Below are 17,561 nucleotides of genomic sequence, written 5' to 3'. Positions count from 1 at the left end.
AGCAGCCTGCTGAATTAGCGATTAGAGTTCTGAGGCACCCAGAGCTAGGAATGAGATGACCAAGCAAGGAAAGCAAAACACATGCCGGTGAGGAAAAAAATCCTCTCCCATGCCCACATTTTTGCTCCTTGAGCTGCTTGCCAAAACATTTATATGCTAAGATCATAGCACCGCCACAACGCCACTGTAACGCACTCAAATGTCAGCTCATTCAGTGTGTGGAGGTATCAGAAGGTTCCCACGCCCAGGTTGGTATTTTGGGAGGGAGTCCATCTGCAATTCTTCCTGTCAGAAACCAGTCCCACCTAGAACTGCTGAAAGACAAATTACAAAGCAAACTGGTTTTTTTTGCCAGCAACCCTGAGATGCCAAGTCAGGCTGGAAATGGAGCTGCCCGGATTTGATCGCCCTTTGAGTGGCGTGGCAACAGGTCATTTTCACAAGACAATTACCCACCGATATGGGATGCCTTTAATTAAAAAATGATAAAGCAGAGAGGTTGGGAGATGGGAGGAGATTTGCCAGCTGGTTGCTTATTCAAGTGGACTGGAAACCAATTTGTTCCTGCGTGGCTCACATTACACTTCACTGACGTATATTTGGGTTTGGAAAGAACTGTCGCTGAATGGGATATTTTCAATGAATCCCAGGAGATCTGTTTATTTTTCCCCTAGATTCTCTCTTTATCCACTTAAGGTTTTGCACAAGCAGAAAATAAGATTAAGGCAGTAAAAGCACCTTACTCAAAATGTTATGACTGTGCAAGTCAGGATTCAGAAATAATAGCGTCTCAACGTTCTACTTCACATGAGACAGTCAGAACTGACAACCTCAGCGTGCATCTTGGACGTGATCCGGAATCGGGACACAAAATCCCGTTTAAGTGGTTGAACATTATGTTTAACCGGTTAAAGAGAGGGGCAGCCCCCCTCCCCCCACTACCAAAGACAAGGACTGCTCTGGCTGGCCGGAGTAACCCCTGCCATGGTCAGGGGCTCCTTTGGTCACCTGGTGAAGCAGCTCCTGCCTACGGTGGACCCCACCGATTAACCATTCACATCTCTAATCCAGAACCCACCGAAGTCGATGGAAAGACTCCTCTGAACTTCAGCTGGGGCTGGGGCTGGGTAAATCACCAAGCATTCACCAAGTAAATCATCATACATGTTCCTAAATTTCCCTCTCTGCACTCTTGCTTAGCTACTATGGGACTTTCTCCCCGTGAGTTCTGAAGATAGAGAAATCAAAGAATCCTGATATAAATGGATTAAAACGTGTTCACTCCACATCTTGGTATCACCCGTCCTTGCTCAGCCAGCAATAACGCTGGTGCATGGCTCTGGGCTCTACTATTATGTTCAAACCAGAACATAACATAACATAGCAGCCATACAGGGTTAGACCAAAGGTCCAATTAGCCCAGTATCCTGTCTTCCAACAGTGGCCAAAGCCAGATGCCCCAGAGGTAATCATCAAATGATCCCTCTCCTGTAATCCATTTCCAGTCTTTGACAAACAGAGGATAGGGATACTATTCCTACCCATTCTGGCTAATAGCCACTGATGGGCCTACCCTCCACGAATCTATCTACTTCTTTTTTTTAATTCTGTTAAAGTCCTGATCTTTACAACATCCTCTGGCAAGGAGTTCCACAGGTTGACTCCTGACTCCAGTAAACCAATACATGAGTTAGCTGGGGACATAAGGCAACTGTCCATGAAGGAAAAAGGATCTGTATCCACAGCATGGTCCCCAGATTCCTAGAAGCTGAGAGTCTAATAAAAGTGTCATGTGAGTTCCATCAGAGACAGAGAGACGGGTCCCTAACAGACAGAGAGCACTCGAAATCAGTCAGAGGCAGTTTAGGAGACTGAACACTAGAGTTCCGAGTCACTGTCCTTTTCTGCTTTGATGACTGAGACAGCACATCCAAACAAGTAATCGTGTGTGTTTAACTAAACAATCAACCACCTTTGAGAGCAGAGGGACACTGATTCAGGGCACAGCTACACTCCACAGCTTTTAGCGACAAGTACAAAATGCATCCACTCGTAACCAGCACGTTTTGCTTTGTTGGCAGGAGAGCACTCCAGTGGAGAAAGCGGCATTCACATGTGCACTTGCTGCAGTGAAGCCTTGTCGTTCGGGGGAGGGGTTTAAGCACTCACAAACAATAAAAACTCTGTCAAGCAAGAGCAAATGTAGACACAGCCGTAGTGATTATTGCTCAAGGGAGTAGCTGTGACATCCTGCCAGCATGCGCACATGCATGCACACACACGCACACACTTTACAAAAGCCTGGTGTTTTGCTGACAAACACAAGGAACATGAGGGCTAGACCAGCACTGTAGGTCCAGCTCAAATCCCCAGCACTCTGCGGGTTTCACAGCAACTCCGGCATTCAGAATTCCAGACATCAGGACAGGTTTTCAAGTACTGCACGTGAAGATTACTCACCAGACGAGTCTCTGGCATGTGCAATGCTGCTGTCACATGGGTAGTTATGGGTACCAACCAGGCCCATGCACTGTTGTACAGGCGATCTCTCTGAAAGTCAGGGCCTGCGGTCCTAGGATTGCTTTAGCTTTTCAGACATGCCACCTGAATCCCTTATAGGAAAGTCTCTTATTCAGCAGCAAAGCCAAATGCATAGAGCATGATATAGTTGCCTAGCCAGTATGCAATTCTCTGAATGCAGGTCCTAAACCAGGGACAGGCAATAATATTTAATGGGGGGGGGGGACACTCTTAAGATTTTGGCAAGTGGTCAAGGGCTGCATTTGTACAGAGAGGTGTGGTGTCTGGGATGAAGGTTGGGTGCAGAAGGGAGCTTGGGGTATGGAGCTGGCAGGCAAGGGGAGGTGTGGAGTCAGAGGGAGTTTGGGTGAAGGAGGAGGTGGTGATCTGGGGAAAGGCTTGGGATGCAGAGTCCAGAAGGGGGTATGGGTGCAGGAGAGGATTCTGGTCTGGGGTAAGGGTGTTGGAGGTGGTACGGAGTCTGGGAGGGAGTTGTGACCTGGGAGAAAGGGGAGGAAGAGGGTGCAGAGGGCTTGGGTGATGGCCTGGGGCAGGCAGTTGGGGGCCAGACGGGGGTGCCAAAGGCAGGCTCTGACTGGAAGGTGTTTACCTAGGCGACGTCTAGCTAGCAACCCTGCACAACCCTGAGCTGCACTCAAGCTGCTCCACCTGGCTGTGCTCTGGGCAGTGTGGCAGGAAGGAGAAACCGAGGGAGGAAGGAGGCTTCATTGGCTGCCTGACACCCAGCAAAATTTCTCAGCTCCTATTGTCCAGAAACTGTCCAATGGGAGCTGAAAAATTTTGCTGGGGGGCAGGACCGAACACAAACCCTCCCTCCTTCCTCCCCAGCATCCAGAGTATAGAGCAGCCACATTTAAAACAGCTGCTGCAGCGCTGTACTTAAGAGTTCCAGCAAGGCAGCGCCAGGGTGGATCTGGTGGCTTGGGGGGGTGGGGGAGGGAGGGCTGAATCCAGCCTGCAAGCCACCTCTTGCCCACCCCTGCCCTAAACTATCATTTTCTGCACTCAAAGAAAGAGCCACCCAAAAGAAAAAAGCACACATCACGCACACAAATTAGTCACAAGAGCAAACATATGACCCTATTTTATAGGTATGTGTGGGCAATTTCACATTCTAACATTGTTGCAATGGTATACACGTTGGAGAGGGGGTGGTTTAGGGACGTACAAAATTATTTCCATGACAATTTTTTAAATAATTCAATGGAAGTTTAGGTTTTCGAAAGTTCAGTTGTACATACTGTAAATGTGCATGCAAATATGGCCTGACAACCTGCCTTAAAGAGAGCTAAACGTACTTTTTTCACAGGGAAGAACATAAGGCCTCTGATACCTATTTAATTATATTCGACATTTCAAAAGCAAACAGCGCACTGTCATTTCTTGGTATCCCTAAAAGTATGTGAAATCAGTGACAGCACAGCACTAGGCACCACGAATATGGTGAGAATCAGTGAAATCGTTTCTAAGGATCATGGATAGCAAGTGAATCAATACGAGCATAAGCATTCAGATTAACCAATGTTGCACAGACCAACCAGGTAATATATGGACTTTGCGCTGATGCACTCTATATTTTTTCAGAACAGCAACAGATGTGGGAGAGGTCACTAGGAGGATGGTTATACATTAGTAAAGCTTCCGGATACATAAACCGCCAGGGCGAGTTTGCATATGTGCCTCAGTTACTGAGTACACTTTGCATTTGGCAAGAGGTGTTGCAAATGAATCAACATTCCACCCGGTCAGATAAACATAGGCATTTAACTCAAACCCAAACCAAAGCCCACCTCTCACTCCCACTTTTCATTTCTGTCTGTGCCAAAATTGCCTACAAAATCTGTTCCGGCAGGGTTTTCAAGCTGTCCAGGAAGCAGTAGAAATCTCATGGAAAAACGTGTTCTCATAAGACTGCCATTTTAATGTTGAACAAACAGCACTTGCATGTTTACAATGCCTACTGCGCTTTACAATGGTGGGGATTAACCTCTGTTTACAGGAGGGGGAAAAAACAGGCAGCAAAGAAAGGAACCGACTTTCCAAGATCTCTCAGCAAGTCAGAGCAGAACCAGGAACAGAACAGGGGCATTCTCACTTTGTTTGCCCGATCTAACTGCTAAACCATGTTATCTTTTATGTCCAGACAAGGTTGGGTCAAGTCAGATAAGCACACCAAACTTTCAGAGGATCACTTGTAGTGACAGCTGAAACATCAACTTGAAAAATGTGGCCCTACCACAGCCATATTGTTAAAGAAAATCTGCCATGATCCATAGACATCAAGCTACACCATGGGTGCCCAGTCTAAAATGTCTTATCTCTAGAAGCAAGATGTTTCCTCATCTCAAAGGTGGAAATGATGTACATACCCATCTTTCTAAAGTGATGTGGGCTGTACGGATGAAGAAGTAGTGCATAATAGCAAAGAATAACAAAAGCCATTCATATATTCACTAGAATCTACATTTCCACACTGAAATCCTCAAAGTTGTGCAACATATTAATGGACAGAGCAATTCGTTACCACATTGTGAAGTACATTACGCCCTCCATTGCAGCGAGGCACATCATTTTGTAGAAAAGGCAGAGGAGAGAGAGAAGACCCAGCTCTGTTCTAGTCCCAGCTCTGCTAGGGTGCGTCTACACTAGGGATTTAGATTAATTGGCTAATTGAATAGTCGATGCAACTTGCATCGACTATTCGATTAGTCGATAAGGGCGCCTCTGCCTTTGAAGTGGAGCAACAGCTGCACTTAAGGCTGTTGCTACACTTCAAAGGCAAAAGCGCTGTAGGGAGCATGGGGCCAGCGGGGGACTCAAGCAGTCCCCTGCTGGCCCCGTGCTCCCTATGGCGTTTCAAAGTGGCAGCGCCACTCCTCTCATTCTTCCCTGCCCCCTTGCTACCTCTTTCGGATAGAGGCAGCAAGGGATTGGGGGGAGGAGGGAAGGAAGCGACTATCCGATAAGCATTTGCTTATCGCATAGTCAACTAGTCATTCACATCCCTAGTCTACACTGCACCCTCACCTCAAAATAATTGCAAAATAAGCTTGGCACTGTGCCAAATTTCGAAATAAAGCACTATTCCAAAACGCCCCTTAACCCTTGTGGAATGGGGGCCACAGGGACTCTGGAATAGCGCATCCGCTATTTCGAAACTTATTTCAAAAGTAATGGGCTGCTTTTAAGACGCAGAATAGCTATTTCGGGATACTTCCGGTATCCCGAAATAGGTCCACCATGTAGACGTAGCCCTAGTGATCTACTACCCTTCTCTATGCCACAGTTCTTCTCCTAAGATGTCTTGTCTATACAAGCTCTTCAGAACAAAGACTGTTTTACTATGCCTCTGTGCCACAGTGGTACCCTAATCATGATCGGGGCTTCTTAGCGGATACCACACCATTTTCTGCAGCATGAAAATCTACACAGAACTTCAGCAGCGGTTTAAAGAAAGATAAATATGTACATTCCAAATAGCATTAGACTCAGCCATGTCACCAAATCCCTTTCCTCCCTTTCCTAAAAGGACAAAATTCACAGCAATGAGAAGGTGGAGTTTGCTTCAAATTCTCATTCACTCATGACTTTGGCATCAACAGGCTTTTTAACAGGCTCAACTAAGCTAACAGCAGGTGTAAGAGCAACTCCTACACATGATGGCGTAATGCTGAAATTCCAACTCAAGAATCTAGCTGGAGAAAAATAATATAAAATGCTGGATTTTTACATTAAAAATGTAATGCCACGCACTCGCTTTTAAGTGGCTGAGAGACTCGCAGACATTAAACTATCAAGTTTGAGGCTTTATTTCAAAGCAAGATTGTCCAAACAGGGCTTGTAAATAATGTTAGGACTCCTCTTTCCTTGCCACATGGATTCAATTCCTGCTGTTTAGATCCAAATGTTGATGAATATTGTATGGGTTTTTTTTTTAAAATTAGCTTCACTTATATAAGAAGCTTCCTGTCTCACCTCCATTGACCTACACAACCTGTAAGCAGGCAGGGTCCTCACATCATCCCCTCTCAACCGCTCCACCAGGGATCATTTAAAAATAAGCCCCTTCCCCCCCTCACTCTTGCTCTCTGCCTGCATTCATACCAGCAGCCCCACGGCAGGATTGTACTTGCCAAAACAAAAAGGGCATTTGCTCAGCCAGGTTTCACGGCCCTCTCTCCAGAGCTCCCTCTTCCTCAGAAAGCCACTCAAGCCTTTTATGTAGGCAAGCTGGAGCTCTGCAGACCCCACTCATCCAGCTAGCAGGGAGAGAGCAGACTAGCTCGCGCATCTCCCCACCGGGACCCAAAGGCCAGCACCCATTCGCTCCCTGCTCACCAATTTCCACTACGCCCAAGGTGACTAGCAGGGGTGGCCTGTGACTATAGGCCGACTCGGCCATCGCCTAGGGCACCGCCTTCAACGGCGCCCGATGCTGACGTCACCCCATTGACGGCCGTGCAGGCAGGGGTGCCAATCGTGCGTTCCGCCTGGGGTGCCAGCTGCCGCAGCCCACCTTGGGCTGCTCCAGTCTTCTTTGTAGCTCTCCCCCACAGAGCGCCGTAATACCTGGAATCCCCGCCCCTTCCTCCAGTCTTAAATCCTTCCACCCTTTCCGCCAACAGACAGCTCTTTAAAGAAACACAACCCTCTTCCATCCCTTAACCCAGTGTTTCCCAAATGGTGTTCCGTGGAACCCTGAGGTTCCGCAAAGTGAAAATAAGGGTTCCGTGAGAAAATTCCATTACAATAACATTGTAAGATTTTAAAAAAAATTGTACACATTAAATGTGATTTTTGTTTTTAAATATGTGCAATTGAACTAAATGTTCATCTCATGACCTTGTTTAGCATTTGTTTATTATGATCCTTACTTATTTGTGGTCTACTTTTTCAGCTCCATATACAAGACTGTTATTAGGGGTTCCGCAAAATTCTTTCAAGTTTAAAAGGGTTCTGTGGCCAAATAAAATTGGGAAACACTGCCTTAACCTATTGAAAAAGGTTCACCTCCTCCCCCCCCACCCCCCGAAGTTGCCTGTCCACCACCACAAAAAAAAAAAAGTGTTCTTTTAGGTACACAAGTAGCGCTTCAAAGATTTCTCATATCACAACTCAGCCTTATAGATTCCAGACATGCAGGGCTAGAAGAATGAAACAAGTCATTGAATCTTCTGCTAGGCGCGCTGTTCCTAGCACTAAGGACGTCTTTACTGCAGAGTTAACACAGGTGATTGTCACCCGGGTCAGCGTAGCCCATATGTGAGTAGCCTCACTCCAAAGCCATAATTAAAAAAGGGGCCAGAGTGGGTTTGTACTTCTCCCATGTGCCGTGAATACTCGGGGGGGGGGGGGGGGAGATACATTCTTTGGTTCTCAATACTTCAGTAAGCTGAGCCCCAACAGGATTCTTCCCTAACAAAGCATGGAAGAACTTGTGTGGGCAGGGAGGGGGACCACCACCTCTCACCTTATTTAACGAGTCTCCTGACTGCAAAGTGGGCTGGTTACCAGCCAGAGGGAAAAGCAGAATTCATGGTGTAGCCTGTAGCTCAAGCCAGCCGGCTAGCCCAGGCTGAAAGCACCACCAACTCAGGGCACAAGTCTGTGTACATGGTGAGGAGCTTGGTTAAAGACAACAACCACCAAGAGCCCAGGTTAACTCTGCAGTGGAGACGGACTCTGTGGCTAATTGGATCTGAAACGATTCTCTCGGAAGGGAAGCTGCATTTCGTTTCTGACGAGGCGTGTAAATGCTTAACCAGTATGGGTTGGAACAGCTCCGGGCAGGAGGCTACTCCAGCCCTGTGGGGCCCATTGCAGGCAGGGGTTGCTCCAGCCAGCCGGCCAGAGCAACTTATGTCCATGGTAGACCTGGCCCAGCCCCAAAGCCATAGGTTACACGCTGGCTCCCCAGGAACAGGGCCAGAAGGGACTGCCAAGTCCTGTGCCCGGGGAGCCATCTTCACTGCAGGCTCCATACTACAGAGCTCGCAACGAAACCTCCCAGGGAGCGGAGCCAGCAGGCTGCAGTAGATCCTTACCCTGGACCAGGGTCCGTAGGCGCTGCCAACCCTGCTTTTAGGGAGGCTTTGGTGCAGACTCTCATATATAAGCTTTATGCTGCAAAGCCTGCAGTGCGTGCAACTGCTAGGGGTTATACAGTTACATTTTAAAACTACCTCTTACACCCCTAATTCTGACAAGTCTCCCAGCAGAACATCACCTGCTAAGCACCACTTGGGCCCAATGGGAGATGCTGCATGAAAAGACCATAAGATTGTATTTGGCAACTTGGAACTTTTGACCAGAAACGAGGGGGAAATCTGTACACATGACAGGAGTATCTGTGTTTTCTGCCTTAGCCTCGTAGTCTGTGCAGAAGGCTAACAACCTGCAAAAGGAATTTTTAATGGACAAGAGGCTATTAAAAGATAACAATGAAGAGGCAAAGTGTTAAGACTCTGGCTATGTCTAGACTGCAGAGTTTTTCCGCGATACCGGGCAAGTGTCCAAGGAACCCGTCTGCTTTACCGAAAAAAATTTCAGAAAAGCAGATGCGTTTTTTCGGCATCCCTGGAAACCTCGTTTTACAAGGAAGAAGGGATGTTCCAAAACAGGTTTTTTCCCGACATTTGGCCCAATGTAGATGGGCCAAATGTCAGGAAATCCTCTTCTGAAAAAAGAATCAGAAAAAGATATACAAATTGATTTGCATATCTTTTTCCAAAAAAACCTGGCAGTGTAGACACAGCCTCAATGACTCAAAGCTAAGATTGCTCAAATGACTTCAGGGACAGGCTGCTCCAGCCCCAAATCAGCAAAGCACTTATGCACATATGAGGAGGATATGCTTAAATGCTTTGCTAAATATGGACTTTAGAGAATGCAGAATCTCTGCAGCGGCCACAGAAAACTACCACATCTATTCCTGTCACCTCTGTCTCTTTGTACATGAACTTTCCTTTGGTTGCAGCTTTGCCTCTGACTTTATACGCACATCCTGTGCTCCTTTACTCTTGCTCAACTCCTACCAAAACATGCTTGTCTATGAATTTTACATTCACATGGTTAAATAAACATACCGCTTTGCCAGCTATGCTCACCCATCAGAGCAGCTCATATATACTCCTGATGTGGGGGGGTGGGGAACAAGCTTCACTTACTGAGCAACTTGAAAGACGTTCTGCTCTGACTCCCCCATCACATGGATTTTTGAAGTCCTATTAAGATTCCGACTGACCATAGATCTTTTGTGCTGCGTTCACACTCAATAACTACATTTCCTGAATTTCACACCAGTTGAGACTGCAGACGCTTGGGGCAGGCGCTGTTTTTCATTTTGCCAGTACAGCATCTAACACAATGTGGTCTCAATACCAACTGGGACCGACTCGATCACAGTGTATAAATGTCCACAGAAAGAACAACAATTTGATAGCAGAGGGCTCTTGACTGTCACAAAGAAAGGCATAAAAAGATCCAGCAGGTGTGAGCTGAAGCTAACGATGTTCAAACTAAAAATCTGGCACAATTATTTAATAGCGAGGACAAATAATCACTGGAATGATTTAGCAAGGATTGTAGTGGAGTCTGTGGGTGTAAAAATTCCAAAAAAAAGCCACTAACCATGTAAGCAATTGAATTTCAATTGGTTATATGGTTAAACTCTCTGCAGATTGCTGGACCTGCGGGCTGCTGGCGTCAACCAGGAGTTTAACCGGTAAGGTTAACTGAGAAGCTAGTGCTTATTGATTAACCGCTTAATCGATTGAACTCTGACATCCTTAGTGAAGCCTCCATGGCTGGATATTTGAAAAATCAAGATAGTGTGTTTTTCTAAAAGATATTCTTGAGTCCAAACTACCAGGACTTGAAGCAGGAATTAATTAAGGAAAGTTAATGCAAGTTTATGCAGGTGGTCAGAGTCGATGATCACAGCTGTCTGATCTGGTCCTAAAATGAATGACTGTCAAGGTGAAGTGCTTTATCTGCAGGCTGAGCCAGGTAAATAGCCCTTGTTTCCTGACGCCTAGGGAAGTGCCCTACCCACTAGACTGTCCTGTCTATTCTGCAGGAACTAGCTAGAGAACCACAGGTACACGTTAAATGAATAAGCTCACAGTCTTCTAACTCGGCAGTTATTGAACCAGTTTGGAAGGAACTTAATTACAACACAGCGTGAAACGTCTGCAGCTAAACAGCAGCCACTTTTTAGAAGCCTGACGTGCATTTTTCCACGTGAACTCTCTGGATCAAAGGATTACATCTGCCAAATTGTCATTGAATACAATAGGAGCATCTGGCAATGGCAAAGGGGAAGCTGCAGAGATGATGTAGGGTTTCTAATTTGGTGGATTTTATTGGGGTTGGCTTTGAACATCTAACGTGTGGCTCACTCAGTAGCGCTTGTACATCTGAGACCCTCCTCAGTCCACCTCTAGTAGAATTCTATGTGACACTTAAAGAACCTAGGACATTTTGGGGATAAGAAGTGGCTTGTTCAATATTCCCTAATATCAAAGCGACGTGCAGGCTATTGTCAGTTATCTGCAAAATTAGCTGCCGCACGGCTGGTATTGCTACTTTGTAGGTTCACTCAGCATCCCACATCCCTGTTCTGATTAAAGTATGGGACTCAGTCTACCCGCACCTTCCTTTGGGTCACTTTCAGTCCCTAAATTATGGCAGGCTTGGCACAGCAAACACAAACTGAGGTAAGACTCCTGTGCTCCCCAGCCCTCCGGCCTCAGGTCTGCTGCTGCAAGCTTTGAAGCAGCAGCAGATCTTGCTGCGGATGACCCTCTGGTTCCAAGGAGGATGCCAGACAGTGAATCCGCTAGGGCTGCCCCCCGACCTCCTTTCTGGGCACTTTTCATTCACCCGCACAGACTCCCCGAGTCTGGTTTCCCTGACGCAGCTCCAGTCCCGCTGCAGTCATTCGCACAGAGCGGGCATGAACCACTCCCGCTGCTTTTAGAGCGCAGGCCAGGCTGGCTGGGGTCGGTGCATTGGGGGAGTGCACAGGGAGAGAGGAGGATACTCACAAATGATACAAAGGCGGCCAAGAGAAGAATGCGCACAAGGAGATCTTCAAACTGTTCCAGAACAAGCTCCCAGAGGGACTTCCCTGCCAAACAAAAAGCATATAAGTACGGCCACACTGGCTCAGACCCACGGTCCATCTAGCCCACTGGCCAATGCCAGGTGCCCCAGAGGGAGGGAACACACCAGGAAATCATCAAATGATCCAGACACCCATTCCCAGCCCCTGACAAACAGAGACTAGGGACACCATCCCTGCCCATCCTGGTGAATAGCCATTGATGGACCTAACCTCCGTGAATCTCTCTCGCTCTTTTCTGAGCCCTGTTACAGCACAGTAAGGGCTGCACAAGCACTGAAAGCGAACGTGGCGAATTCAGTCTCCTAAGCCTGGTTGGGTGCAAGGGCATGGTGCTCTGCTTTGAGGCTAGAGATTCCTGGCATTGCTAACTGTGGGCTTGACTGAAAAAAGCAGCTCTATTGAGGACAGCACTTAACACACATGGCTAAGCCCCAGTGAAGTCAATTGGGCTCACCCACACGCCTAATGTAAAGCACATGCTGTCCGGAATTAGAAGTCATACCACTGCCAGCGCAGCATTAAGGATGAGCATGTGGCAGCCATACTGGCGCCTAACTGGGTCAGGCGAAGCTCCACCAGCAGGAAAGACAGCCATGCCAGGGCCAGAGTGGAAAACAAACGAGGATGAAAGGCGTCAGCCAAGAAACAAGGCAGTGTTGCCTAGTGGTGATCGCAGGTGGCTAGGAGACTGAATGGCCTGGTGCAGGGCATCTCTAAATGAATGCACCTGAGCTTTCCTGGGTTAGAAAAGAAAGAGAAACACACACTTGGCAAAGCCCTAGGATTTTTCATTCAGTGGAACTGAGTCCCGGCCTGCCCTTGTAGAGCTATGCATTGTTCTAACTTCTGGAGCAGTAACACTCACCTTTCAAGGGGCAGCGTGAAGAACATTCAGTGTCAAAATCTGACCTAAGTGTATTGTCTCTTCCCCCTAGTTTCCCACCACACCACCACCTCGTCTTCCCCTCTTGCTCTTCCCTGAGTTCCTACCTGCCTCACCATGCACACGCCTACGATAAAAGGACTACTCTGACCGTCTGCTGTCTTGTCTATGTTAACTATAATCTCTTCAAGGGGGAGTAGTCTCTTACACCTGTAGAGTTATGTACAAAATGTTGATATTACTTTCTGCTCTGGTCCCCCACAGGAGCAAGACTGAGTGATGCGGCAATCGGGGGTTTGGAGACCCCTGGTCTAAATTATTACTATTGTAGTAGATAAGCAGTGGTCTGGTTTGGGATGCTGTGGTTTTTATGCCTCTATAGAATGGATTTTTTTTAAACCAAAACTTGCTGTAACCAGAGTCAACAAGTACATCAACAAGTTTTCCAGGTAAATTTTTCAGCTCAAGATTTTTGACAGTGTCACTTGACAGTGAGAATCCATCTTGTTTTCACCTGCTAAATATAACAGAACATCTCATACGGGTCTGTTTTGTCTTCATGTAAATGAGGATGTTCTTAGGTCTGCGGCATTCTTCATGGGTTTACAGAGAAGCCCACTGAAGTTCAACATAGTCTCACCAGTATTGTGAGTTCCCCAACAGTCTCCACTGCACTAGCTCACATTAAGCCTCCCAGAACAGACATGTTCCCAAAGTAAAGAGTTTAAAAAAAAACCACAAGTGTAGAGCCAATATAATTCCACCTACCTTCTTCAGCAGGGAGCTCTGCGATTTCCACCAGCATCCCAACAAAGATGTGGAAAGGGAGAAAAGAAAAAGAAATTATTGATCTGGGAAAAGACATGAAAATCCATCATTGGCAACAAACGGGTTGAGTGGTTAAACTAGAAAGCTTTTGTGAAAATGGCATATTCTTACGTATACACACTCCTCAGGCCACAATAACTTTATATGGGGTGTGAAAAAGGCATATGTACCTAACCCAACAAGAGATACCCTCACAAATCTTAAGGAAGGCAAGTGAGGTGTATGAAGCCTTCAGGACATTGGTTACATGGAGAACACCCTGCACATTGGAGACCAAACTGGAATTCATTTCCTTTCCTAACCCACGCTCATTGTTCCCAATCATGTCAGTTTCTCCTTCTTTGCTCTCTTTAGCATGAGTTGTAAAAAACAGAAAGCCAGTCTCCATTCCCCATGACAGTGCAGCCAGGTGACAGCAATGGGGTCAGAGGAACGGGACCAAGGGGCTAGTAAATTTCAATAAAATGCATGTGTGCTTTCAAACTCTACAGTCCTGACAAGAGTCTAACCTGCCCAGTGCTCACTTTGCTCATGCCACTCACCCGCCATTGTCCAAAATTCCCTGTTATCCAAGACAGAGCTGCCTTCCCTGACAGGCTATGACACTGAATAGACCCTCGTTCACCCAAAACCTTAATGGCCTGCAAGACTGTTGGAAAGCCAGCTTGTACTGGAAAGAGCCTCATGTAAGAAGAGTTGCCAGTACCAGCATCTCTCTCATGCATTCGATTTTTTACAGAATAGTTAGTTTAACAAACATTTCTGAGATTAATGAAATACGTAGCTCAGCTGCCTTTGTCTGGAGGGGGAAGAAGGGCAATTGATCAGAAGGGGATTTATTTTATTTATTTATTTCTGTCGCTCCTACTTTCCTTCCAAGAATAGCTACGTGTTTTTTCCCTTCTCTAGGTACAAAAGAGAAATGATCGTCAAAAGAACTCAAGCTGGCTTAACGCTATTCCAATGTGAGTTTCATCATGGACTTCATGGGGAGCAAGAATTAGGCCAATACTCTTCAAAACCCCATGGCTAGGAGCAAGGAGTTGTCAGGGAGCTGTCAAGGAGTCCCATGGCCAGCATCAGGGGTCTGTTGCCAGCTTCCGGTCTTACATTATTCTGTGTGGGGTTTAGCATACTATTGGTGAGTGTAACCTCAACACACCTGTGAGGCAGAGAAAGTATTATTCCCATTTTACTGGAGGGGAACTGAAGCACTTTGAGATTATGTGACTTGCTCCAAGGTTACACAGTAAGTCTGTGGCAGATCCAGGAATTGTACCCGATTTGCTGAGGCCGTGTCTACACTGAACAGAAGATCACCGCTCCCACGACTGATCTTCCAGAGCTTGATTTAGCTAGTCTAGTTAAGACTTGCTGAATCGAACTCAGAGTGCCCCTGCTGGTACTCCTGCTTGTGCAAGGAATAAGGGAAGCCAGTGAGAGCACTGGCTCCTGTCACCCTCCTGCTGTGGGAACAGGGAGGAAATGCGAAGCAAGGTACATCAACTCCAGCTACAGAATTAACATAGCTGGAGCTGCGTATCTTGCTTCAAAGTCCCCTTTTAGTGTAGGTCTGGCCTGAGTTCTAGGCCAGTGCCTTGACTTCAAGGCCATATTTTAGAACATTTGCAACCTCCTGAGAAATAAAAACAAATGAGAATTCCAAATTGTCTAGACATCTCTCCACATACCCCTGGCTGGTTCACTGGCACCTGACTAAATCCTAGTAAGTCTAACCAGAATACATGTCCACGTGCCATGAATAAATCAGAGCTAACCCACGGTACATTTCCTTTATAAAAACTCTGAACGCTTGCCACAGATGTCACCAGAATTTATTCCCAAGGGACTGCTGCTGGCTACTTTTCTTTATCTTATATTTTTACAGCATATGCTTGAGAGATTCAGAGTTGATTGCTCTTCCCATGAGACAACCTGCTGGAAGGACTCCCAGAAGGTTCCCCTTGCAGAAATTCTTCCGAGGGGAAGACAATGGGCATGAAGTCCACCGTTTGGAAGAGCCCCTTATTCCCCCTCGCCAGCAGTTGTACTTACATGAGTGGAGCTTGCTAGTGCTCACATTTTGGCTATTGTTCTTTTATATATTTCATGTGCCTAGAGGATTGGAAGTTAGGCAAAACAGAAACTGAGTCTGAAATGCTGAGGCTATTGGGAAAACTGTTCAAGTATCCCATTCAGAGGGGCATCTCTCCTTCAACAAACTTCACTGGTATTTTGATATGCCTGGAATATTCAAACATCGGCTGGAGCTAACAAGTTCTGCATTTATTAATTAGAATTTCTATGGTGGTGGCACTTGCAGTCTCAAATTGAGACCGCCTCATGCGAGCCATTATACAAGCAAGCAGGGCAAAGCTCCAGCAAGCTGACAACCTAGCATTCTGCCAACACACCACAGGAGGATGAGCAGACACACAGGGCTTGGAAGGGCAAGGTAACCATAAACACCAGTCTCGGTGCTCACCATAGGCTGCTCTCCACAATCTTCAAGCACATATTCTGATCACTTTATTTGGTCATCAGCCCTTTCTCAACCGCCCCCCCCCCTTTTTTTTATTCATAAGCCCCACCCTGCAATAGCTACAACTGACTGGGATGTAAATAAATCGCAGATCACAAATGTGACTACTAACCATTGTTTCTGGGCACCGGGAGAAAAGAATTCCTATAACCAGCCCCTTAAAAAAAAACTCAGGCTCAACAGATCTCCTGAGCGCCCTTCACAATCTAGGGGAAGTCTGGCTTTAACTAGTCACCTGCCAGTCTGCCATGCCAAGGTAAATCTGTCACTTAAGGAGCAAGACCCCGGACAGACCTGCCAACCAGAGTAAAGCTTTGCATCTTAATCATGGCAGTGAAAGCTGATAACTTCCCCAAGATAAAAAGTAAAAGCCTGAAAGGAAGAAAGCTCCTAATCTGAATTTGCCCAAAGAAGAGTTACAGGATAGACTACAAACCACAGAGACTTCTCAGGTGTTCCTAAGGATGAAAATATTTAATTGTAGTTAAGGCAATAAGAGAGCAAGTTCCCTAAGGTCTCAAAGATATAATTCATAGTTTCAATCTTCAGATGGAAACAATTAGATGGGTATAGAGCCATGCAATATTATGTGCTGCGATTATATACACTCCCACTCACAACCCCTAAGAAAAGTTATTTTGTTTACATTCTCTATATTACGGATGCTCACACATTAGAGAATGAATCTTGGCACATATATACACACACACATGCATAGGCCAAGGTTTCAGAAGTGGCCAGTGCTTTTGTGGGCTGTAGGCACCATTTGAAAAGGGCCAACTTTTCAGAAACTGTAACCATGCTCTGGATATCAGGCACCTCTAAAAGATCTCAAATCCAGCACCCCAAAAGCCTAGTTACTTTTAAAAATCTGTAATATGAGATTTTCAGTTAGTACACCTTTACAGGTTTATCATAGGGATGCCAGGTGTCTGGTTTTCACCCGGACAGTCCGTTATTTTTGGCCCGTCTGGGGGGAGAGGGGACCAGACAGTGTCATCCAGATCAGGACTCCATTGTGCTAGGGAAGGCTGGTGGGGATATTGTTCCCCTACCATGTCTGGTGTGGGCAGGGGGAAGTGAAGAGCATGGGGTTTTTAAAGGCACAGTGACCTTTTTTGTTCTCCCTCCCCCTCCCCCCCCCCCCCCCCCCCCCAGCAGGTTTGGTCTCCGGTTTCTCTCTCTTTTTTTTCTTTTGCTCAACCAAGTTTTTTTCCCTGCCATGTTCAGGATTTTTGGTGAAAGCATCTAGCAAGCGTATTTATCAGTGCTGAGGTGACATCCAAGTGATAAATTGCAGAGTTGAGTGATAAATGTATTCGTGTCCACTTCACATGCCAGCTCCCTCTGGGATTTACTCTCACAGAAAACCAGCTTTCCAGCAGCAAACAGAGAAGTCCAACGACAATGCATTTTAAAGCCAGGAGATCTTCCTCTCTCCCTGGCCGTCAAGGGTTACAATAGCGTTCCTTGTTGCATACCACACATGGAGCCCAAAAGAGGAAATACAACTAAGGTTGACCCACGTTCAGATTTTTCTCTATAGTCAGACAGCCCTGTAATGAGACCAGGATCAGGAAAAACAGCAGTACAGTTGAGCACCAACTGGACATCCCCACAGTGCACAGGGAAGGTTTCCA

General features: G+C 46.4%; 1 protein-coding gene across 3 annotated transcripts in view; it reads right to left on the bottom strand.

The window, feature by feature from the left end:
* Positions 1-17,561, bottom strand: part of ATP2A3 (ATPase sarcoplasmic/endoplasmic reticulum Ca2+ transporting 3) — a 147,690-nt gene that overhangs the window by 87,533 nt on the left and 42,596 nt on the right. For all 3 annotated transcript variants that reach the window (XM_075904377.1, XM_075904374.1, XM_075904375.1), the window contains exons 2-3: positions 13,320-13,337; positions 11,589-11,671 (exon numbers count right to left, since the gene is read on the bottom strand). In XM_075904377.1, coding sequence (XP_075760492.1) covers positions 11,589-11,671; positions 13,320-13,337 — 101 coding nt within the window. The remainder of the gene's footprint in view (positions 1-11,588; positions 11,672-13,319; positions 13,338-17,561) is intronic.

The sequence above is a fragment of the Pelodiscus sinensis genome, chromosome 21, assembly GCF_049634645.1.
Source record: "Pelodiscus sinensis isolate JC-2024 chromosome 21, ASM4963464v1, whole genome shotgun sequence".
NCBI classification, from domain to species: Eukaryota; Metazoa; Chordata; order Testudines; family Trionychidae; genus Pelodiscus; species Pelodiscus sinensis.
The sequence above is the reverse complement of the archived record's forward strand: the minus strand, read 5'-3'. Positions and strand labels throughout refer to the sequence as shown.